The sequence below is a fragment of the Panthera onca genome, chromosome B4 (assembly GCF_046562875.1).
Source record: "Panthera onca isolate mPanOnc1 chromosome B4, mPanOnc1 haplotype 2, whole genome shotgun sequence".
Classification (NCBI taxonomy): domain Eukaryota; kingdom Metazoa; phylum Chordata; class Mammalia; order Carnivora; family Felidae; genus Panthera; species Panthera onca.
Genome location: NC_138345.1, coordinates 103,993,619 through 104,019,162, shown reverse-complemented (window position 1 = coordinate 104,019,162; position 25,544 = coordinate 103,993,619). Strand labels below are relative to the sequence as shown.

Below are 25,544 nucleotides of genomic sequence, written 5' to 3'. Positions count from 1 at the left end.
CTTCAGCTCAGGTCATGATCTTGCAATTTGTGAGTTCAAGCCCCGCGTCGGGTTCTGTGCTGACAGCTCAGAGCCTGGAACCTGCTTCCGATTCTGTGTCTCCCTCTCTCTCTGCCCCTCCCCTATTCACGCTCTGTCTCTTAATAATAAATGTTAAAAAAAAAATTAAAAAAAAAAAAAAGAACTAAGAAATGTGACACTAATATGTGACACCGAATTGAACAATGACGTTGTGAAAACCAAGCATTTTTACTACTTTAGGATATGTAAGCTTTAGGAAAACTCCTGAAAAAAATATGTTTTCTTTATTTCTTTCCATCTCAGTATCTTATATCTGCTTTTTCCTTTTTTGTTTGAGTAACTTCTGCTTTATTTTACATAGGCATTTGTTAGCCTATACTTTTCACTACCCTTCTGAAAATCTCTCCCACAAAACTTCCTGGTCATATATTATTCTTCCCTGACCAAAATATTAATAACTGAGAAGTTAACCCAGCAGTTTTTTTTTTCAGGTATCTTTGTTTTTAGCAGCAGAACTGCCTTATTAAACTAAACAAAGGTGAAGCCCCAATTCACAAAACACTTTTATTTTTTTAAGTTTATTTATTTATCCTGAGAGAGACTGAGATAGCATGACTGGGAGAGGGGCAGAGAGAGAGGGAGACAGAGAATCCCAAGCAGGCTCTGCACTGTCAGCACAGAGCCCAGTGAGGCTTTCGAACTCACAAAACTGTGAGATCATGTCCTGAGCCAAAACCAAGAGTCGAATGCTTAACTGACTGAGCCACCCAGTCGCCCCACACAAAACATTTGAAAGTAAAATTTCTTTGGGAAATGTTAGGGTGTAGGTCTGGAACAGACTGAGACACTGTTTTCTGGACTTTCATGGCCCCAGAGGCTACTCTGGGTGAGTGTAGGTTCCCAAGTAGACCGTTATTTAAAAACTTCTTTTCCCCAAATGACTATTGCAAAACCTCAGTTCCTATATTCCACTTGGTTGCATCTACTTTATTATTATGTAACCTAAGAATTAATTGTAAATAAAATTATTAGTGATTTTCACTGTGATTTTTATAGCAACATGTGATTATAACTATTACTATAATCACTATACAAATGTGATTATCACTATAATCACATTCAGAGCAACATAATTATGCTCATTTCTTTCAATTCAACAATTTTAAATGACCAAATGTGTATTAAGTTAGTTGTGACTTTTAATACTCTTCTAACAAAATCATCATGCATTGTGCAATGTTCTTCAATAATTACTCTATTTGATCACATCTATTTTGTGTTCTATTTCTGCTGAGCTCATGCTGAAATTATTAAATTTTCTAAAAGGATGAATAAGAATTTACATTACATTTTTTAAATGAGTAATTCCATTATATGATAGAGATGCAGTTTTATGGACCTTTAATGCCTTTTATGGACCCTGGCTTAGATTCAGGTGTGTGCTTCTTTGCTGCTACCTGTGGTAAACTCTGAGGTTATCATGAGATGCTAGGTAAACCTGCAATCTTTTCAGATAGAAGTCATTCATAAGTATTAGTAACTTGTGTTCATAAGATAATTGCATTTCGGGTAATTACATTTTCTGTTGCGCCCAATAGCTGTTACTGGAGCACTTGGAATGCCTGGTGTCACGACATGAAAGGTCGCTAAGAATGACGGTGGTAAAACGGCAAGCCCAGTCCCCCTCGGGAGTGTCCAGTGAAGTCGAGGTTCTCAAGGCACTGAAATCTTTGTTTGAGCACCACAAGGCCTTGGATGAAAAGGTAGAGTATTTAGAAAGGTTGATTACAGTTTTATGTGTGGATTATACCTCAGTGAAGCTGAAATTTAAAAAAATAAAATAAACTTCAGCTACCAATTTTAAAGAGTATTGACAGGAGATTTCAAGCTTCACTGTGCTTTCGTCATGAGCATCAGGTTCCTTGTCTTCATCCATGACTCAGCTGACTCCTGACGTAAATGAGTACAGAGAAACACGTTTGAATTATAGGAAAATCATTTTTATAACTGCGGCTGGATTATTGTGTGTATATTGGTGATGCTCATAACCCTGTTTTTTTTAATGCCACCGAATCTATGGCTTATCAAGTTACACTTTTATTGTGGTGCATTATGGTCCTAGTCCAGATGGCCATTTGAAATTTAATATTGTCATTCAGTCTCCCTCTCTCTCCTTCTCTTTCTCTCCTCCCAGCCCCTCTCTGAAATGCATGTCTATAGATCCCAACACAGAAGACCACTAACTGGAAATTCAACATATCTTGAAGTGTAAATTGGATGTATACTCTAACCTTTGGAGGTTTATATTAGAAGCATACATTTTATTCGATCTCTGATAACTTCTGAGTATATATTCTGAGTATATATTTTGAGGAATCTCTGAATATAACAGCATAAGGTATCAGTGGAGAAAACCTGCTTTAGGTCTTTTTAAAAAAGTGGCAGTAAGCTTCTTTTAGCTGTTACTCAAAAAACTTCGACTGACATAAATAAGCCAATATGATGATAATATCCTTTGGAGATTAATAAGGCTTATGACATGATTTTAATTTTGTGAAATGTTACAGAATTAACTTTTTAAAATTAATAAAGCTTTAGGATTTTGTAGAGTGGGAATTGGGGCACTTCAATTAGAAAGTACCTGATAAGTTCTGAGTATTAAAATCCAAATGAGAGATTATTACCCGGTTATACCTAGGTTTTAAGCATGCAGACACTTGTGCTCTAGTTAAAATTTATGTACATATATACTTTTATCACTGGTCTTTCAGATGGTCTTAGACCAGGGTATTATGTGAAGTATGTGCATAAGGATAACTATAATTCTACCTTCTAGATTGTTAAGAAGAAATTGTAGCTTATTTTTCATTTTAGCCATGAGAGGAAAGTAGTTTATGAATAATTTTGAGTAAGATAGAAATTGATATTATATAAAGATCCTTGATAAATATAATATCACTACTATCAAGTATCAAATACTTAATATGTTTGATGTTTAAGTTCATATTCCCTTTATTATTAAAAAAATACATTGTTAAGAATTTGCAAGACTTCATATTTATGGAATGTCTATTATAAGTCAGACAGATATTTGACAAACAGAAATAGATAAGACATTGTCCTTACGACTGAGGAGTTAAAAGTTATTGCTAGAGATTCACGTGTCAATAACGGGTAATGTTAAGAAACAGTATGTATAATGCAATAGGGAGCCACAGGAAAAGTTGTGACTAATTCCACTTGAGAAAGTGATTTTAAAAAGTTCAAGAATGTCTTCACAGAGGGTATGACATTTGGACTTGAATATTAGAGAATGTGTAGGAGTTTTTTAAGCAGAGTAATGAAGATACTCTGAGCAACAGGATCAATATGTAAAATAACCCAGATGTATAAGAAGAGCACGGCCTATCCAGAGAAAATGTAATAGTTTTGAATGCCTTGAATGAAAGTGCTTGAGAATGTGTGATCGTAGAAGTTCCCTGTATGCACTCCCACATCACTTGAGCGGTATCTTATGAAAGAATGCATGCAAGGCAGTAAACAGTATTCAGGACAAATAACCTGATGGCTGTGAGTACATTTAAGAAGAAAATAGTTGTTGCACAACTTAGACCAGACAAATAATCTACTATGTAGACATTCAGTGAGTTTAGCATAACTAAATGAAGCATTTTATACTATGGCGCTAGGAGCTGTAATAGTATGTACTAACTCACCAGAAGTTCCAGGGACATTGGTTAGTTCATAGGCAACTGAACTGATTATCAGCTAAGTATTGTTGAACAGTCTAAAGGAAAAGTGTTATGAGCTTGGATTCTGGAGTTGGACAGATATGGACAAGTGACTTCTCTAAACATCTGTTTTCCTCTTTTGAATGGAGAGCTAATAGTACTTAGCTCATAGAATTGCCATGAGGATTAAATGTGATCTGATGTGTAAAAAACTCTTATATGGTACTTAGCATATGGCAAGTGCTCATTGAATGTTAATGAGTATTACTGTTAATGTGAATAAATTTCAGCACTTGATAAAACTTTCAAACTAAGTAAAGATGTTGGTGTTACTGTTGATCCACATGCTTGTTTTAAGTAGCATTTTATTTAGTTATTGAAGGATTAATCTGTGCTTTCATGGACAGTTCCCCTAGGAATAGCTCACAGCTACTCAAGAGGCTAGGAAGGGTGGGGAAACAAATTACAACATTCTATAAGTACTATGGATACTATGTTATAATACAGAGAGATGATCAGAAGAAGATGCAATTAACCATTTCTTGAGGACAAGACACTACCGACTTTACAGGGTAAAGTTACACACGAAGAGCTAAACAAAGTAGAGAAAATTAAGCATAGCTATGGATGATTACAATTACTGGCAGTTGTCATTATTAATGTCCTTATTTATACATACACTGAGTTGTAAGTTTGAATTTTCCTTATTAGCGAAGACTGACCGTAACTTTGAATATCACTCTCCAGTGTGTTAACCAATTTTGGAGGCTGGAGGAAATGATAAATATACATGTTTAAGTATAAGTAAAAATTCACAGTAAATATATATATGCACTCCATACATATTTCTGTGATCTAATATCATATTGCCCAAACTGGATTTGAACTTCTGGTCTAAGGAGAAAACATTTACAGTGTTTTCTGTTATAGGACTGATAATTCCAAAATGAAACCCTGCCATACCTTACTTTTAATTTGGAATCTATGCTTCTTCCACCAAAGTTTCTTTTCATCCTGAAACACATTTGTTATTTTTAGGGAATTATTTTATTTTAAATTCTCAGGGATAGGATGTATGTAGCTTTGAAACATCCTTTGGGGAAAAAATTCTTTAGTTATTTTTTATACCCTTCTGAAGAAAATTGATATAGTAGATGAAACTATAAATAAAAAATTCTAGGTGTACATAAATATTTTAGAGGTTATACTATAGTTCTATAAATTAAAAAATTAACATGTATTAACTAAGAGACTGCAAACAATGGATTCGTTGAATGTGGTTAAATAGCAAAAGAAATCAGAAAAGGTTACGTATAGAGCTAAGGATATCACCTGTGTACTTACATTTAGGAAAAAAAAAGTTAAAATTATAATTTTTCATGGCATATCAATCATGTCTAGATAGTTCCACAGCACACCAAATCCAACAAGGAAACTAAAGGTAATTATGTCATTCTGCTGGTGCTGTGCTTAGCAGAGCAGAGCAAAAAGCTAAAAGCTGGTCAGAGACAATATTTTTTTCACTACTAATGCAATTTAAGCTATATAGACAAGGTAAAATGTTGGGATTCTTCATGCCTTAGAAAAGTTACTTTTTTGCATCCCACCTTTTTTCTTTGTTTGTTTGTCTTATTCAGTTTAGCAGAAATTAGTGCAATATGAATTAAATATAGAGAATAATTTATCCTAATAAAAACATGAATCATACATTTATCTCAGAATGTATTGATATTTACCGCCCCAATTTTTGGATTTACAACTAATTCAAAATATATTCAGAAATTGTTTTTATTTTCTTGTAGAGACACCTTTAGATTCTTTACTTTGTGGGTAATATAATCTCAAGCTGTAGATACCATTCTAAATTTATTTGAGGGGTTATTCTATATTCAAGTTGTTTGATAAGCTTAATGATTTTTACCCTTTGAAGACTCACTATAATGAGAATAAAAATGTTTAACTTTTTGGTAAATAGGAATCATATTAGAACAATTTTTGTGATCATCAGTTTAGCAAAGAAAGTCAGGAAGATACTTTAACCTACAGGATAGCCTGGTTTCAGCCATTCTGTAAATGATTTGAAGAACTCTTTTAGAAACATTCCAGTGTATCAGTATATCTTAAAATAAGACACCTAACCTCTTCACAGCAGTGTTAATGTGATAGTATCAATGTTGCTTATAGTGAGATCGTTAACTTACATTTTGACAATTTCATATTGCTCTTCTCATCAACTATGATTCTTAGAACTTTCTCACTCAGAACACCTGAATTTTATAGCTGGTATTTTAGGAAGTGGGTGTAAAACTTTATAATCAACCCTGTTAAATATCAAGCACATCTACTAAGATTTTTGTTGATATCTGAATTCCACGCATCAGCAATCCTCCTTATTTTCAGCCTTCAGATATTTGCTTCTTTTACATCTATCCAGGCTGCTCATAAAAAAAGTATTCCCCAAGTCAAATCATCAAAGACTTCCTTTCAAGTAGTTCTTGTTCAGTTATTAATCAGAATTATTAGTTTTATGCATTTTAATGAACAATTGGATATTTGTCAAACAGCATGGGTATGTGTCAGGCTATCTAGCACACCTAAATATCATGAAAGATCCTATGTAATTAATTATCTTTGATATCAAATATCAATTCATGTACATATTACTAATTTTCAGAGGATTTGAGCATAACTAAATATAATTCATATTAAGCTCCTCTCAGATAGTTATTCTTTCTAACTCAAGATACATTTCAGGAGTGAAGTGCACCCAGCCACCTGAATATGTATCAGTTATCATTATACAGCACAAAAATATAATTGATATTTTTTAAAATTTCTTGTTAGATTCTAGATTAATAGGATATTAGTGGGGGGTTTTTGTCTGCTTACTAATTGAAAAGTAATGTTAAATTCAACTTTAATTATTATGTGAATTTCTAAAATATATTTAACCTATATTCTCACTTAAATCTTATCTTTTTAAAATAGGAAAATGTGATACACTAAAATATACTGTCAATGCATTAATAAAATTAGAGCTAATAAAAATATATATTAAAATACATATTAACTGCACAAATACTATAACATTCCCATGGAGCAAATTCTATGTTAGCTCATATTCAAAAATTCACCATGAATTGCATCTTAAGTTGAAGAACTGTGTGTTTTATTGATTGTTTGCTAAGGAAAATTAAGTCACTGTAGACATTAATTTTAATTCCAATTAAATTTGAATTAAATTAAATTAAATTCAGTTAAAATCCTTTCTCTGAATTCCTTAAATTTTTACATGATAATATATATTTTACATATATGTCATGTAGAGCATATCTAAAGATCTGAACATATAATAACTAAAACAATTTTAGAAGTTCTAAGAAAGCAAGAATTAAAGACCACTTCTTTGAGTTTCATTTATTTATGAAACATTTGTAAATCATATTATTTCCAAATCATAAATATTTTCAAACTAAATGTGCAGAGTACTCGGTTCTATAAAATATGATGGCTTAACCTTTGGTATCTGGAAGCTAGTTAGGAATTCCAGAGTAATCAAATAGTTTTCAATCCCTCAGTAGCAATGTAGACCTCTAACTAATACAACACTATGAGCAATAGACAACATTTTTTCAGATTCTGAGAATCTTTTATGAAGTTACTCATACCAAATGAAGCTCACATATTATTTTTTAAAAAGTAGAAAGATTTTGCCTATGTCTCATACTTAATCAGTGAGTCTTTTTCAGGGGAATTCATAATATATTTTTGAACTTTGCCTCCACTTACTGTGAGTCAGAATTAAGAATAAGCAGGTCTGTCTCTTTCCCGTTAGAAATTCTGTCATTGAGACTAAAATGACTTGCTTATAAGGAAATACCGTGATAGAGAGATGCTATAAGGTGACAATGTATTCATAGAATTTATGAGCACTTAGGGCTATAACTACGTTAAAAATTCGCCAAATATGACTGTCTCGGATAATGTTAATGATGGATTCAGCACAGTTTAACATGTATGGGATGTACATTACTGCACATATTTTGGTTTTTCTTCTAGGTAAGGGAGCGACTGAGGGTTTCTTTAGAAAGAGTCTCTGCACTGGAAGAAGAACTAGCTGCTGCTAATCAGGAGGTAACATACCAAACTTTCTCCTCTTTTGAGGTGTGATATCACTAGCATTATAGCCCTTGTGTTTCACATCACTTTGATTAAAACTGTCACAAAAAAGAAATTACATTCTGTATATGCCACTGAACAAGGTGTGTTGAAACCAGTTGCCAGAGTCATGTTCCCTGATATCTGGTGGTTCAGATCAGTCACTTAAAGATGAAAAGAAAATTATCAAGCTCTAGTGACAAAGTGGCTTAGAAAGACTGCAGTCAGAATGCCAGTCCTTTCAGAGAGTAAAACACAGCTCCAAAATTGGAAAGCATGTCAAATATCTGCTAAACGTAGAAAATGGCACAAATGAAGTTAAGTCCTTGGAGATATAAACATACTTCCCTTAAGGTTCTTACTCTTCTTATCTTCTAAAGCATCATGCCCGTGTTTAGTGGCACCATTAAATCCGCTTCTCTTGCTCTCATTCATGACTAAGGTATTATAACCATCTCTGAGATTTAAAAAGTTGTGTTTTTTTTTCTTTAGAAAAATTGACTTATTTTGGTTTTTAGTATACAGATTAACTTGGGTCACTAGACCAGATAGATAGATAGATAGATAGATATAGAGATAGATAGATATAGATAGATATAGATATAGATATAGATATAGATATAGATATAGATATAGATATAGATATAGATAATTTATATATCTGTAAAAGAATATATTAAAATATATAAACAATAATGTGTATAGGCCACTAAAATCGACCCATCTCTTTCTCTGTCTCTAAGAGAGAGAATACTTGTAAGGCTACTTTTTCCTCCAGAAATGTATTCCAGTAAGGTAAATATTGGCATTGGCTAGTTGGACATACTAAAATAATTCTACAAAATATTCTTATTTTAAATAATTAAATATGTGGGCAGCTAATGTCATTAATTATAAGTATTATCAGGGCGTTCTTACTACAATAATATTTGCATTTACATTACACACACAAATACACGTTTTTAAGGCATGTTAAAAATTTCATCTAGTACAAATCACCTTGTTCTTTAAAATAAGCTAAACCAAAAAAAAAAAAAAAACAAGTTTAAAGTTTGCCTTTGTTCTGGGTTTAACAACTTAAACTTTAGAAAAAATGGACTTTTAATTGCAGAGACAATCAGTTCCGTGTCAACTAAATGCTAGCTGTGTTAAAAACATAAATGGTGGCATAATAGTTAAAAAATAAATAGACAAAGCATTCAGTTCAGCTTAATAAACTGGATGGCTTCAAATTAATAAAAATAAATAAATAAATGAAACAAAAGGAAATAAGAGATTGGTACATCTTAGTCATCACGGAAGAAAAGAACCTCTGAGATCATGGATGATGACAAGAAGAACTCAGTCTTTTTATGAGAAAGGATAGGTTTTACCTATACAGCAGGTATATGCATTCCTGGAACGTCCAGAAAGAAAATATTAAATGTTTGTTTATTTTGTGTTTTATCATTGTTAATTTTGATTTTCATGTATGTTTAAAAGTACATTTATTTTGGGTACATCCCTCAAAACATTTTATCAATAAGGGTAGAGAAACAAAAGCTTTGGCAACTACGAATATGAAAGCCTTGCTTACCATACAGTAATAAAGCCTCTGTCTGTTATAAACAAAGGTGAGGTGAGACCCCTTGGCCAAAGTATGTAGGCTGTGATAAAAATATCCCTCAAGTTCAAGTAAGGCGCTGAAAATTAGCTCCAGAAATGGCAACTGAATAGTTCAATTAGATATAAAATGGGAGAACAACACTTGAGGGAACCAAAGCAGAGGAAAGACTTTTGCTGGTTGTCTTAAACATTTTAGCCTCAAATTTTTTTGTAGTCTCTTATAGGCAGCATGGTCCATTTGATTCTTATATGTAAATTAAATATATTTTAAATCATTAACATCATTCTACAATTACTGCCGTCCTTCTGAATGCTTTTTGTTTTGTTTTAAATAATTTGTATAAAAGGATAGTAATTGTGTGCTCATTATTAACTTCAATATGTTTTCTTTTTGTTGTTGATTTTTATTAACTTCCAGGTGGCTTAACCAGACTCCCTACTTAGGAAGCCACATATCCACAGATGGGCAAAGGGGTAGCAAAGTTATCTTAGTTTTCTAACAATAAATTGTTTACAAATAATTAATGATTTTAAGAGAGAGTACATGGGAAAAACCAACTTTTACTTCATAATGAAATTTATATTTCACTATGAAAATCAAAAATAGAAAGAGAGAGAAAAATCAGAAGACACCTGCAGTGTGAGTTCTTAGAACAGCAGTTGGTACATGAAATCTCTTATAAGTAAGGCGTCATGTATTGATGATAAGAAACATTTAGAAATCTGACAAAATAAGCTTAGAAAAAATATATACTATTGGCAGCTTTAGAAAGGGGAACTAGGTAAAGTTTGATTATTAGAGGAAGTAACTGAAAATATTTTAGAAAACAAAGGACAATTTTTTATAGAAAAAAAGAAAACTATTTAAGAACACATTCGTAAGAACCAAACAAAAATATGTAACATAGCCAAAAACAACCAGGTACTAGAACAAAATTCTGCATATGGCTAAATTAGCAAAGTGTTGGGGAAAATTTCATTTGCTGCTTCAGATTTTAAATTAAAATTAAAAATACTTACAAGTGTCCCTTATAATTCAATCTGTGCATTTCTTGAGTTCATATAGCAAGCTTGACAAGTGAGGATACCACATTATCAGAATCTGATTTGTGAGTTTCTGGTAGTGATAATAACCATCCAGATAGCAAGGAATCTATCCAAACATTTTCCTGAATTGTTTCAGTTCCAAAATTCAGAAAGGAGAAATCAGAGAGCAGAGGTTAAGACTGCAAGTGATACCTTGAGATGTATATTATATATCTAGATATCTAGATATATATATATATTGTAGAGTCTGAGAAAATGATAGAATGTAGTTTATTCTGTCATCATTATATTATACATATATATCAGCAGAATAATCCTGGAAGTTTGGTACTGCTATTATTTTACAGATGAACCTAAAGAGGTTATGTCTCCTAATATGCCATTCTCTCCTACTAGAAAATGTTGTTATCTCTGAATTTGTCTTAACTCTCTGTATTCAGGCAGTGCTAATCCCTCCATTTAACTGTGGCTACTCATTTACTCCCTTCTTTTTACATATACATTAAAACCACTATAGTTCAGGTCTTCATAAATTCTCACTTGGAATATTACTATAGATTTTTATTTATTCTTGTCTCCTATCCTTTTCTGCTATATAATTCTCCCAAGGTTAAACCTGCTAAGCAAAGCTCTAATCATAGTGACTATTTTTAATAACATATTCTAATGTGTAATATATACTTATATGTAATATATAGCATATTAGTGCATTAATAACATAATGATATACTGTATTATCATATGTTAATAATATAGGGATATATCAAGAATCTCTTCAATGGTCCTAACTTACAAATCTAGCTCTAACTCCCACCCCCTTACTGCCCTGACTGAGTCATTCTAAGGTCTTGTTAAAATATAGTATTCACTATTTTTGAAATCAGCCAACATTTTTCCTGCATCTTATGCTAATGTCTCTCTTGGAATGCTTCCACAACCCCAATTCACACACTGAAATCATATTTCCCCATTTAAACTCAAGTTCAGACATTACCTTTTTAATGAAATATTTTATGATTTCTTGCTAACAGTCATCATTCTTTAGTTTAAATTGCTAAAGCTCATTGCTGCAGCATTTATTATGACTGTTCAACAACTATTGGGGTTAATTATATATCTGTCTAAACCTAAGTGGTTAGTTCCCTGATAAAGTGGACTGCATCTTGTTCATTTGTATTTATTGTATTCACCACAGTGATATGAACCTCATGATTAATATATATTTGTCAAATTTCATTGTATAGAATTTGTTCTAACCAGTGTTGTCACATTGTTCTTTTGCTGTTTCCTTAATACTCAAGTTTAAATAACCTTCATGCTCAAAAACCACAATGTATTGATTATATGGATTATATGAACAAGATGTCTTTCCAAATACAATTATTGAGTAACCACCAAGTGCAGAAAATTCCAAGTCTCTGACAGGAAGAATAGGAAAAAAATAAAATAAGTGAATCATAATGCAAATTTTCATGCAATTTTCCCTCAAGTGATGAAGACGAACATGTAAACATAAGTAAGATATAATGTCGTGCAAAACTAAATAAATGAAAAATATAGGCCCAAAAAGCAGAGAGAAGAGGGTATTTATCTGAACCAAAGGATCAGAGAAGGCTCACCCTTGAAGGAAAACTATGATTTGGCTTTAAAACAGGGGGAAAATGTTTCAGGCTGAGCAGAGCGTATGGAAAAAACAAAACAAAACCTGAAATTGGCCATTTCAAGAGTAAAGGATGATGTTGTGTTGGTAAGGATTTGGGTGTGAAAAGATGTGGCAGTAGAAAGTGGGGTGGTGGGGAGGACTCAATTTCAAGAGGGCCCTAAATGCCGTACACGAAGTGTAAAATTTATACGTTATGAGAATAAAGAAATGAAATGAGAAAGCATTGAAGGCTTTGTTTTATTTCTGTTTTGTTTTGTTTTGTTTTGGTAAAGTGAAAACCACTGAAAGTATGTTCCTTTTTTATTTTATTTTGTTTTTGTTTTTTTTTTTTTGTAAAGTGTTAGGTTAGAGTGGAGTAGAGCTTGAAAGCTGACATGATTGGCATGGCTGGCTGATGTAATTATCTGCTATGTGATTTTGATCATGACACCTCAATTCAACAAACATTTAATGGGCATCTTCTGTTTCCCAGGCAATGAATTAAGTACTAGATATCAATATATTAATAAAACTCAGACATTGATAAATCAGTAGTTCTCTCAAATATGGGAAATAGACATGTTACAAAGAAATTATAGTGGGAAGTTATTATTTATGAGGATGGAGTTTCAGTTTGAGAATATGAAAAAAGTTCTGAAGATGGATGGTGGTATAACAATGGCATAACAATGTAATCATACCTAATGTCACTAACCTCTACACTTAAAAATGGTTAAAATGGTAAATGGTACAGCTTACTACAATAAGAAATTAATTATAATACGATATGACTAATGTAAAAATGGGAGTAAGTACAAGGTTTTATAATATTACAAAACAGAGTAACCAGTTGTATGGGTACAAAAGAGGAAAAGCAGATGGTATTATAAAAGTTTTCCTAGAGAAATTTTGCCATTTGCAATAACATGGATGAATGTTGAGACATTACACTAAGTGAAACAAGTCAGACAAAGAAATACTGTAAGACCTTACTTATATATGTAGAATCTAAGAATGTTGAACTCACAGAAATAGAGTAGCTTGGTGATTGCCCAGGCTGGAGGGGTGGGAGAAATGGGAGAGGTTTGTCAAGGATACAAACTTTCTGTTATAAGGAATAAGATTAGGAGATCTGATGCATATACCATAGTGGCTGTAGTTAATGATACTGTATTGTATACAGCAAATTTTAAGATTTGCTCGAACAGGAGATGTTACATGTTTTCACCAGCAACAACTAAAAAATGGTAATTATGTGAGATGATGGAGGTGATGTATTAACTAACCTTATTGTAGTAAACATTCCAAAATATGTACATATATCAAATTACTGTTTTGTATGCCTTAAACTTACACAATGTATTTATCAATCGTATCTCACTAAAGGTGGAAAAATATTTCAGAATCTTCCTAGAGAAAAAAAAATTACCTAGAATTTGAAGGATGACTTTAAAGAGCTTACCAGATGGACTTGGAGGAAAAGAAGGGAAGCAGGCAGGAGGAGGGATGGGGACTAGGCTGCAGAAAATAGCAGATCTGGGTAGGGACGCCTGGAGCCTGGGCAACAGTGAGCCAATGAAGAGTCATTAAGGAGGGAAGGAATGTGATCACATTTTCAATTTTGCAGACCAGTGGGACCTCCAAAGGTTAAAGGTAAAAAAATGTATATGATAGCCAAAGTACCATGTTTATAGTTCAGATTTTGAAAACTCACTATGATTTTTTGAAAGAAACAAGGGACTAGTGTCAGAAAATACTGAACTGTGTAGAATGGAGGTATTACCAAGTCTGGCATTTTTTATGTTCTTTTAGTAATGGAAAATAATATAAATTAAAGAATCAAGATAATATTGTAAATAAATATATATACATAATAAAAATTTGCTGTCATTTTATGCCTCTTTGAATAACTCCACTTAGGTAGATTGTATTGTTAACATTGAATACATTTTCCAGGCCACTGTCCTACAAAAGTGAGTTCAGGTTATTTAGACACAGAAAATACAATAAAGCCTTTATTTCTTGCAGAGTATTTTTGTTACTGCTTAAAATTGGAAAACCACACACACACACACACACACACACACACACACACACACCAAATGTACAATAAAGGGAAGTGCAAAGAAGAATAAATAGATTACTTCCTAACAATGTGTTCTCTTTTAGCAGAAGCCCATATACTCTTAAAATTATTTGATTAAATGAGACAAAATGGATTATTTAGAAGTTACAGTAAAAACTTAATTGACAGACTAATTTTCACTGAATATACAGGTGTGCTTATTTTAAAAGCTTTTCTACATGGTTGCATTATACATAAAAAGAACTGGCACATTGAATTGTAGGCTGAACTATATAAATTTTTTTATATTGCTTTCATTCTGTGTTGTTTATTCCAAGCAGTGAATTTACCAACTTTCAATTAGAATTTTCTTAAGGAAATTAGCATTTCATTTCACTTCCTCTATAACCAGCCTTATCCTGGGAGTCTAATTTCCTAAGGAAAAATTAAAGAACTTTCATGGGTATATCAAGTATCATTTGCATTCAGAATATTGGATCAGAATGGTGAGAGGAGCTACTGGTAGCAAGTTCACATTTGGGAAACTTGTAGGACCATGGACTGTGGCCATTGCTTTAAATACATTACATCATTAAGTCATCGAAATGATGTATTGGGTTTGGATAAGACCCAGTACTCTGTGGAATCCATGGAAATGAATGGAGACAGTGAATAGATACAGGTAAAGGGAGAACCTACCTTAAAAAGCAAACAAAAGTCTGGGAAGGAGCAATGAGAGATGTGAGACTCAATTGAGTCAAGAGTTAATGAAGCAAAAAGAAGGGCACCTGGGCGGTTCAGTCAGTTAAGCATTGGACTTTGGCTCATGTCATGATCTCACAGTTTGTGAGTTCAAGCCCCACCTCAGGCTCTGTGCTGACAGCTCAGAGCCTGGAACCTGCTTTCGATTCTATGTTTGCCTCTCTTTCTGTCCCTCCCCTGCTCACTCTCTGTCTCTCAAAAATAAGTAAATATTATTTTTTTAAGTGAAGCAAAAAGAAAAAGAGAAAGTGAGAAAGAGAGTTTTAAGTGTAGAGATTGGAGATGGCCAACAGTGTCAAATGTCTTATGAAGACATAAAAGATTATGTTTAATATGGGGTGATTAGATTTACAATTAGGTTTCTGGAAATGTTTGCAAAGACAGTTTCAATAAAATATAATGGAAGGAGAATAGCTGTGATGGAAAGAATTTATGAGTCAATTATAAGTTTAGAAATGGAGATGATGAGTAATATTCTTCTGAGAAGTTTGGCAAAGAAGGAGAGAGGAGGTTAAAAGCTGAAAAGGTAGGCAATATTGAGAAATAGCCTATTGAAAAAGCTTTCGGCCAAGGAAAAAACAAAGGAGAAGCGATTTTTGATGGGCACCCACAATAGAGGATGGGCATGGTTTCAAGATCTATTGTAGGTAGTAGAACTCTTTCCTCTGAGAAATGGAGAAGGGAGAATGGAATATGTAGTGTAGAGATGAAGGAGGGGTTTGATTTGGAGGGAAAAGAAGGCATAGAGATTTTATCAGAAATATTTTTCCCAAGGAAATAAGGGTCCTCTGCTAAGGGAGGTGGGAACAGAGATACTTTTTATGAACTTAAATAAAATTAAAATAAGACAATGTAGAATATGGCAAGGAGCCAGTAGGACCAAACAATGAAGGGGCATCCGGGTGGCTCGGTTGGTTAACTATCTGACTCTTGATTTTGGCTCAGGTCATGACCTCGCAGTTGATGAGACTGAACCTTGCCTTGGGCTCTGGCTGACAGCACGGAACCTGTGTGGGATTCTCTCTCTCTCTCAAAATAAATAAATAAACATATTTTTTAAAAAAAGATTAAACAAGGAAAATCTCTCAGGGGAGATGCTCATTGAGTTCCCCAGTGAACTTATAATTGCTGGCTTCCACAACACTTACAAACTGAAACAACATGGATTCTACCATGATGTTTCCTTATGTAAATGTATCAAGGTTTGTTATACATCACAATTTGAAAGAAAGAAATAGGAATATGAAATTGAAGTTGTTTCAGATGACTTTGGCCACTTTGAATAAATCCAGAAGTGAAATGCTTTTCTAAAATTTGACAGGGGTAAAAATCAGGAAGCTTCTAAAATCCACGAGCAACTTAGCTATATTTACATAGTTGGAAAGAAATTTAGTAGCTGAACATGATCCAGAAAAATGTGGAAAGTGAGAGAGCTTTAGTAAAGAAATTTGCTTTGGGGGAACTGATAGCAATACTCATCTAAACTTATGTGATCATTTATTTGCAGACTTAATGAAATGACCAAGCCATTTTCCTCTTCAAATTAAAGCTGCCATTTCTGTGAGTGGAAGGCTCCAGATGTAGAAATAAGAGACCACTGCAAAAGTTCTTGAGTTATTTCAGATTCATAAAATTCATAATTATTCATCTTGATAGACTCTGCCAACTACTTGTTTTTTGGTTCTTTTCATTCTCTTTCCCAGTTCCATGAGATGAATGTCTATTACTGCCTTCATAAAAATGATTAATCTTACAACAACCTTCTAATTTCCTGCATGTTTACATATTCCAGATAGCCTAATCAGCTGACTAGCTTATTTTCACCATTAGTAAATGTATGAAACTATTTTCGTCATTAGTAAATTCAATGACCAATTTTGAATTAACATTCTCACAGAAAGTCAAATACAAGTTTTTCTGTGTTTTATTAGCATTTGAAGCAAGTCATTATCACTACACTTACCTGAAAATGCTATTTGTTTAATGACAGCAGTGTTTGCATAAAGTAATGACATCTTGCAGCCCCTAACTTCTATCCCTTGAAGACAATGTAAAACTCTCCAATGTGACATTTTTAGCTTGCCTGCAAACTATTATGACTTTCTGATAGACTCACTTATTGGAAACCTATAATTCCTGTTGGAGTTGTATCATTTTGGGTTAGAAAATTGGGTAGTTCTTAATTGATTTTATTTCATTGAAGAGTTTAATAATAGTTGAATGATGTCCTTTTTTTGCTTTACTTTGGTAAACTCAAAGCTTCAGCATTGTCAAACCAACTGTTATTCACAAAGGCCTACAGTTGCTTATTATACTTCTAGATTATCCTTCATGATGATACTGTATTGTAAAGATAAGTGTAGATACTGTAAATTGCTCACGTTATTATCATCAGTAGGAAATGTCTTCTTTGCTGTTGATAATTGTACTGTTCCAACACAAAGAATCTTTCCCCCCAAAAAAGGAAGTCAAGATGTCTTATGACAACATATGTTAAAATGCAACAATGAAAAGAGCTAAAGAAATTGCTGTTTGCTACTCCCACTGTTTTTACTATTTCCAAAACCTGTGTGAAGCAATTGTTTAAAATATAGGTTAAAGTTGTCTCCTGTTGTGTATGAAACATTTGAAGTCTGTTTGCCAATTTTTTTTTACTCTTTTTCCCATTTTGGTTAGAATCTTTTCCCTGATGAAAGCATAGGATTTGTTTTTCTAAGATAGCAGGAATGACTTTTTTATCTTTGCATATGGAGATTATGAACAGTTTTTTTTTAATCTTTTAACAGCAAGATCATGCTTGATATTAATACTTTGATCATAAGCATCATAAATTGACCCATTTTATGTTACCCATATGTTTACTAAAGCATTCTTATTAATTTTAAAGGTGACAAATTTGAAAAAGATTACTTCTCTTTTAAAAAATATAAAAGGAATACTGAAATTTAGTGGGCGACAAGGTAGAGGAAAAAAAAAGATTCCAGTTGAGTCGTAGAATATCATGTTCTAATTTTGTAACTGCTGGCAAATTATTTACTCTCTCTGCAGCTCAGTTTTCTTATCTGTGAAATAGAATACTAATAAATTTGGGATCAGCCTATCTTTCTTTTTTTTTTTCAATATATGAAATTTATTGTCAAATTGGTTTCTATACAACACCCAGTGCTCATCCCAAAAGGTGCCCTCCTCAATACCCACCACCCACCCTCCCCTCCCTCCCACCCCCCATCAACCCTCAGTTTGTTCTCAGTTTTTAAGAGTCTCTTATGCTTTGGCTCTCTCCCACTCTAACCTCTTTTTTTTTTTCCTTCCCCTCCTCCATGGGTTTCTGTTAACTTTCTCAGGATCCACATAAGAGTGAAAACATATGGTATCTATCTTTCTCTGTATGGCTTATTTCACTTAGCATAACACTCTCCAGTTCCATCCACGTTGCCACAAAGGGCCATATTTCGTTCTTTCCCATTGCCATGTAGTACTCCATTGTGTATATAAACCACAATTTCTTTATCCATTCATCAGTTGATGGACATTTAGGCTCTTTCCATAATTTGGCTATTGTTGAGAGTGCTGCTATAAATATTGGGGTACAAGTGCCCCTATGCATCAGTACTCCTGTATCCCTTGGGTAAATTCCTAGCAGTGCTATTGCTGGGTCATAGGGTAGGTCTATTTTTAATTTTATGAGGAACCTCCACACTGCTTTCCAGAGTGTCAGCCTATCTTTCAAAGAAGGCATGATACTTGGATGAGATTATATACAAGGGAGTACTTGGTAAACTTGAAGTGCTAAACTTGTATTGCTATTACAAGGCTCAAAAGGCCAATATCAGCTACTTATTAGTTGAGAAGATGAAAAATATTTTCTGCTGACAATTTCAACTTTATGGTAAACAAAATAACAGTACTTTCTTTTATGCCCAGGACTAAATCTCCTTTTCTTGGATAAATAAACATTTATTCATAAGATGATTGTGTAGCACAACATGCATTTTATAAATTACTTCGCAATTCACTTATTTATGCAGTTGGTAAAAATAACAGCAGTCTACAGTTTTTTGAGAGACGATTGTGTGCCTGCTGAGCACTATATATCTACCCAAACACATGCATACAGTTTTAAGTTAATCATCCCAATTAATTTATGAGAGAAGTAGAAATATTACTAGCATTTTGCAAATGAGGAAATTGAGACTTAGAGAAATTAATAGAATTATTTTGAGAGTTATCACTAGTCAGTAAGAATCCAGAGCCAGGATATCTGACTCAAAATTGGAGTGTTTAACAGTAGCCACTAGGCTGCATGGCCTTTCTCTTAATAACAAAATGTCTTTATGTATGAAAACTGTATTTTTAAATAAACAGTTTGCCTTCTACCAGTAACTAAATTCATTGTGACATCCTCATATTTGTTATATTCTTATGGATGAGTTCAAAATTCATAGTTTCATTATATTGACAGGGATAAAAATAGGTGTTAACTAAATTAATAAAACATACATTAAATCAACTAATTAGTCAATTTTTAAACTGTTGAATATTGGATTGAAATTAAACAATTAACTCTATAGAAAAGATTTAAACATCTAGATATTTGCAGTTTGGAAAAATAAGATTACTGGATTTTAAACTTTGCATCTAAGTGTTTTTTCTTGGTATAGACTTCAGTGTCAGTGACTCTGACTAGTGCCCTGAAGTAAATAGCATGGCGATGTTGTGTTGGCCCCTATGTTTTCAATGTAGAAAATGTGAGACCTCAGATTATATTAAAGAAGATCAGAGAGTTTTTATAGCACTTCTTTATTCTCATTTCATTTTCTTCAGGGAAAAACAAACAAAAAAAAAATTAGTGTTGAGAAATTTGGAAGTTTCAAGTAGGTGAACTTTTGAGACATTAAAAGGAAATGGATGGGGGTGCCTGGGTGGCTCAGTCGGTTAAGTGTCAGATTCTTGGTTTCAGCTGAGGTCATGATCTCATGGTTTCATGAGTTGAAGCCCCACATCAGTCTCCAAGCTGACAGTGCAGAGCCTGCTTGGGATTCTCTGTGTCTCTTTCTGCCCCTCACCCACTTGTACTGTCTCTGTCTCTCTCAAAAAAAAATAAATAAAAATTTTTTTTTAAAGAAGGAAAGGAAATGGATGAACAAAAAGGATGCATGAATTGCTTTAATTTCTTTTTTTTGTAATTAGTAATTTGACTGCTCATGATTATACTTTTTAAAAACTTAATAGCAGAAGACATCACAAATTTGATCAGCTAGTATTTATCATATGCTGTTTGTCTCTATTTGGGCTGCTGTAACATAGCATTGGATGTTTAAACAACAAACATCATTTCTCATAGTTCTGGGAGCTAAGGTGTCCAGAGTCAAGATGCTGGCAAATTTGGTGCCTGCTGAGAGCCCACTCCTGGTTCAAAGATGGCTGTCTTCTCACTGTGTACTCACATGGCTAAATGGGCAAGGGAGCCCTCTGGGTTCGCTTTTATTTATTTTTTAAAAATTGTTTTAAATGTTTAATTTTGAGAGAGAAAGACAGAATCTAAAGCAAGCTTTAGGCTCTGAGCTGTCAGCACACAGCCTGACACGGGCTTGAACTCATGAACCACAAGATCACGACCTGAGCCCAAATCGGACACTTAGCCAACTGAGAAACCCAGGTGCCCCTCTGAGTTCTCTTTTATAATGACACTAATCCCAATCATAAGGGCTGAGCCCTAATGCACTTATCACTCTCAAAGGCCTCACCTCTTAATACCATCTCACAGGGGAATAGAGGACAGAGGGATTTCAGCATATGAATTTTGAGGGGAAACAAATGTTTAGAACAGCACTAAGCCAAACTGCGAAGTTTGAAGGTACAGTCCCCTACAAGACTAGCCTCACTTCTGATCCTAACTGCAAGTTCAAGGGATTTGAAAATCCACTCTCAGATTCAGTAATTCACTAGAAAGACTCATAGATCTCACTAAGAGCTGTTACACTCAGGGTATGTTTTATTACAGGGAAAGTATATAGATCAAAATCAGCCAAGGAAACAAATGCATAGGGCAAAGTCTAGGAGGGCTCCAGAGGCTGTTTCTGTTGTTCTCAGGATGCATTACCTTCCTAGAATTGGTCCATAACAATATGCACAGAGCCTGCCAACGAGAGAAGCTCACCAAAGCTTTGATGTGTAGATTTTTATTACGATTTCCTTACATAAACATGATTGTCCATGTGGCTGATCTCAGCCTCCAAGTCAAGATGCAAAACCTCCTAAATCATATGGTTGGTCTTTCTGGGATAAACGGCCCCCAACTTAAGACTATTGTATGTGCCATCCTAGGAACTACAATGTCCAGACCTTGCCCTAAACAAAGACATTCCTAGAAGTCATGGCACAGATCACCTCCTAAAAGCTAAGGGTTGGGCCAAAATCTTTACTATACAACAATAAATTATCTTAACTGTCTGTCTTAATTGAAGATTTTTACAAACACTAAGTGCTGATAATATCTCCTTATTTAGTAACGTGTTGATAAGGCAAATATGTTATTTTTCACCCAGAAAACACTGCCAGTGGGACATAAGGAGGATAGTAACTTATAAGCAGGATCAGAATATTTGTTGAGAAAGTTTTGTAACAGAAAAAGCATGACAGAGGGAGAGAGGGGAAAATACAGTCTTTTAAGAGAAAATTGCAAAACAGATTATAGTGTCATTAGAAATATTTGGGGGCACCTACTGTTTTGGAGGCATTAGGCTGGGCCAAACACTAAAGTGGTGCTTTTACACTCTCTTTTAGGCAGATTCAATCACTTGCCTCTCCTCTCCTCAGGTTTATGGATCTCTACATCATGAGGTAATTGCTATTAACAGTGAAAATATATTGAGATCGTATTATTGCCTCAACACCATACAGCCATTTTAGAGATGCAGAAACATGGTTCTAAAGCTAGAGGTAACTCACCTGAAATATACAACTAGTAAATTACTGAGCCACTAGGGTTTTCTTGGCTCCATTAATTTCTTCAGATCCTTACTTTTTAAAACTCTTCATAAGGTTTTGGTTATTCCCCATTGATTTCCGGAAGTGTAGCTATTATCTATCCAAATGATTGGATGGATTTGTACCCACACAAATGTTTCTGTATGTTTTTGTATGCTGAATAAAGCAGTTGGAGGAAGAAAATAAGTTAATACTATAACGTTAGAAGAAAAGCAGTCTGCTGAAGCTCTAGTCCTTTTTTTTTTTAAATCAGTTATTTCTGATATATAGGATTCTGTCACTAAAAAAGGTAAATAAATGGAGAGGAAATATACCATAATTGAATAGTTCTCAACCAGCATCACCTATAAAGCATTTGAAAAATATAAATATATCTAGAAATTCTTATCCATTGTTAGCATGAGACCTGGCTATATTCACTTTAAAAGAAAAAGTGTTATAATTGATTCCTATGTTAGCTTAAGATTAGAACTAGAGGAAGGATATAGTAGAGGAAAACCATGGGTTTTGAAGCAAACAGACAGGTTTGACTTTCTAGCCTGCCATTTATAAGCTATATGATTTTCCCTGAGTCAGTTAGTATTTTTTTAATGTTTATTTATATTTGAGAGAGAGAGAGAGAGAGAGAGATGGAGACAGAGTGCGAGCAGGGAGGAGCAGAAAGAGAGAGGCAGACACAGAATCCGAAGCAGAATCCGACACAGAATCTGTGCTGAGCTGTCAGCACAGAGCCCGACGTGAGGCTCGAACTCATGAGCTGTGAGATCATGCCATGAGCTGAAGTTGGACACTTAACTGACTGAGCCACCCAGTATTGCCCCTAAATATTTTTTAATGAATCAGTTAACATTTTTAAATCTGTGAGTGTCTATCAGTAAAATATGAATGAGATCAATAACTACTTACAAACCTGTAAGAATGAAATAACAAAGTAAAAAATCTAGCACAATATAAAAATACTCAATAAATGATAAATATCATGCTGATAATCAAAATGGTGATGGCTCTTACTTCTCTAATGAGAATAATTTGGGAGACATATAAACTTGTTCCATGAAGAGATGATTAAAATGTTGTGCAAATGCTCAGGACCATTCTTCCCAAAGCTAGTTAGAAACTCTAGGGATATGATTTGGAAAGTATGATTAAATTCCACCAAAAACTTTTTTTGAAATTTACATGCTCAAAACACTATTTCAGGTATCAAACATAAGGTTCAGAGGATGACACCTATAGGCTCAGTGTGGAAGTATTAACAGGTGCAGATCTAAGTCCTGATTTGCTGCAAGAGGACACTGATGAGATAAATGTTTGAACCAACTTACCTCTAGTCATTCAGACCATAATCCAGCTCTAATATGTATTCTGATTTACATGTATGACTAAGCTAACATCGAACCCTGAGTCACCTTGCTTTACTGGCTATTTGTGATAGATATTAAGTAGGGCCCATCTGTCCAATATGACCACATTATAGCAAAGCCCCCAGTCCAACATGGTGCTCCAACCAAGGTGCTCTACTGTCTTTTCACACTTCTGACCATGGTAACAGAAACCCTAATGGTTATTGAATTCATTGCTCAGGGCCATGCTCCCTTGAAATTTAAAGAATCTCCTTCCACTTATGTCAGAATTAGACTCATCACAAGGATAGTGCATCATCTTAGACATACTTCTTGTAACAACCAAAGTAACTAATTTTATCTGTATATAAACTCAATATAGTGCTTCTAAAATATACAGCTGGTTCTAACTCATAACATCCATTTCTACAAGTTGTTTTTATCCTTTCTTACTGACAGAGTTTATCACAATTTTTATTGACTCAACCGACACATACACACACGCACAATGACTTTGGGTTGAAGTGCCTGCCATAGTTGTCATCACTCTAGGCAGCAAGAAGGGGATAAAGATGTATATAAAGATAAATTTTAGGGGCATGATAAGGAAGCAGCACACATGATTTTTGTTTACATGCCATTGAACAAATACTCTGAGCTGTAAAGGAGACCAACAAGTGCATTCTCTAGTCATATGGCTGTATGCAGAAGTTCTGTTGCTAAAGAATGGGGGAATTGATATTAATGTGCAACAAGGAGCCTCTAGAACACATAGAATATAAGGAATGCTCGGGGAGCGCCTGGGTGGCTCAGTCAGTTAAGTGTCCAACTCTTGTTTCGACTTAGGTCAACAAGCCTCTTATCGGGCTCCATGCTGATAGTGCAGAGCCTGCTTGGGATTCTCTCTCTATCCCTGTCTCTGCCCCTCCCGTGTTCTCTCTCTCTCTCTCTCTCTCTCTTTCTTTCTCTCTTTCTCTGTCAAAATCAATAAAATAAACTTCAAAAAATAAAGAATGCTTGAGATTCATTGGTAAATTGAATAAAGTCATATAAAAATATGTACACAAATACCAGTAGCATTCCCACACTAGCAGTAAATAAATAAATAGAAATAAAAAGTAATAAAATCAAAACTTGGGTGGCTCAGTCAGATGAGCTTCAGACTCTTGATTTTGGCTCAGGTCATGATCCCAAGGTCATGGGATTGAGCCCTGCATCTGGCTCCATGCTGAATGTGGAGCCTGCTTAAGATTCTTTCTCTCTCTCCCTCTGCCCCTATCCCCCACTCATGCACTCTCTTTCTCTCTAAAATAAAAAAAAATAAATTTTAAGTAGCAAAATCAAAATCACAAAAATTGAAGACCATCAAAAATGATTTATCAAAAATGTATGCAAAGGTAACAATTTAAGATCTTATTTATATTTAGCAGAAACAACATTCACTCAACATTCATTGAAATAACAATTGTAACTAACAATTATAGAGTACCTAGAGAGGCCCTCTTCTAAGTGTTTTATGCAGTTTAACTCATTGTGTCTTTACATTAGTAGTCTTTGAGGCTGCTATTACAAACATCATTATTTACAGAAAAGGAAACTGAAGCCCAGAGAAGGTAAATAATTCATGTAAGTTTATCCTGTTAAAAGTGGCAGAACCAGAACTCTACTTCATATCTCCTGCTTTTTTTTAAATGTTTTTTATTATTTATTCTTGAGAGTGAGAGAGAGAGCACAAGCAGAGGAGAGGCAGAGAGAGAAGGAGACACAGAATCCAAAGCAGGCTGAAGGCTCTGAGCTATCAGCACAGAGGCTGACGCGGGGCTCAAACTCCTGAACTACAATATCATGACCTGAGCCAAAGTTGGCCACTTAACCAACTGAGCCACTCAGGAGTCTTATATCTCATGCTCTTAATCAGCACTTTGTATAATCCCCTTGGACAAGTAGCAAGCACTGTTTTGGCCCTTGAGGACATACCAGTAATCAAATCAGAAATTATCCCTGCCTCAAAGAGCTTGTGTTAGAAACATATAAATTTAAAAATAATTTCAGATAGTAATAAATTCTATGAAACAAATCACATGGGGCTATGGATAGAAAATATTGCAAATCTAATCTACAATTATTTTTAAGATATTTCCTTGTTCTCTCAGTTCTTACTTTTGTAATACTATTAATCA

The 25,544-nt window shown here is 34.0% G+C and overlaps 1 protein-coding gene across 8 annotated transcripts in view; it reads left to right on the top strand.

The window, feature by feature from the left end:
- Positions 1 to 25,544, top strand: part of PPFIA2 (PPFI scaffold protein A2) — a 474,989-nt gene that overhangs the window by 285,765 nt on the left and 163,680 nt on the right. For 6 of the 8 annotated variants that reach the window (XM_060656859.3, XM_060656862.3, XM_060656860.3 and 3 more), the window contains 2 exons: positions 1,620 to 1,784; positions 7,812 to 7,886. In XM_060656859.3, the coding sequence (XP_060512842.1) occupies positions 1,620 to 1,784; positions 7,812 to 7,886 (240 nt within the window). The remainder of the gene's footprint in view (positions 1 to 1,619; positions 1,785 to 7,811; positions 7,887 to 25,544) is intronic. The other 2 variants (XM_060656864.3, XM_060656866.3) reach the window with 1 other exon arrangement.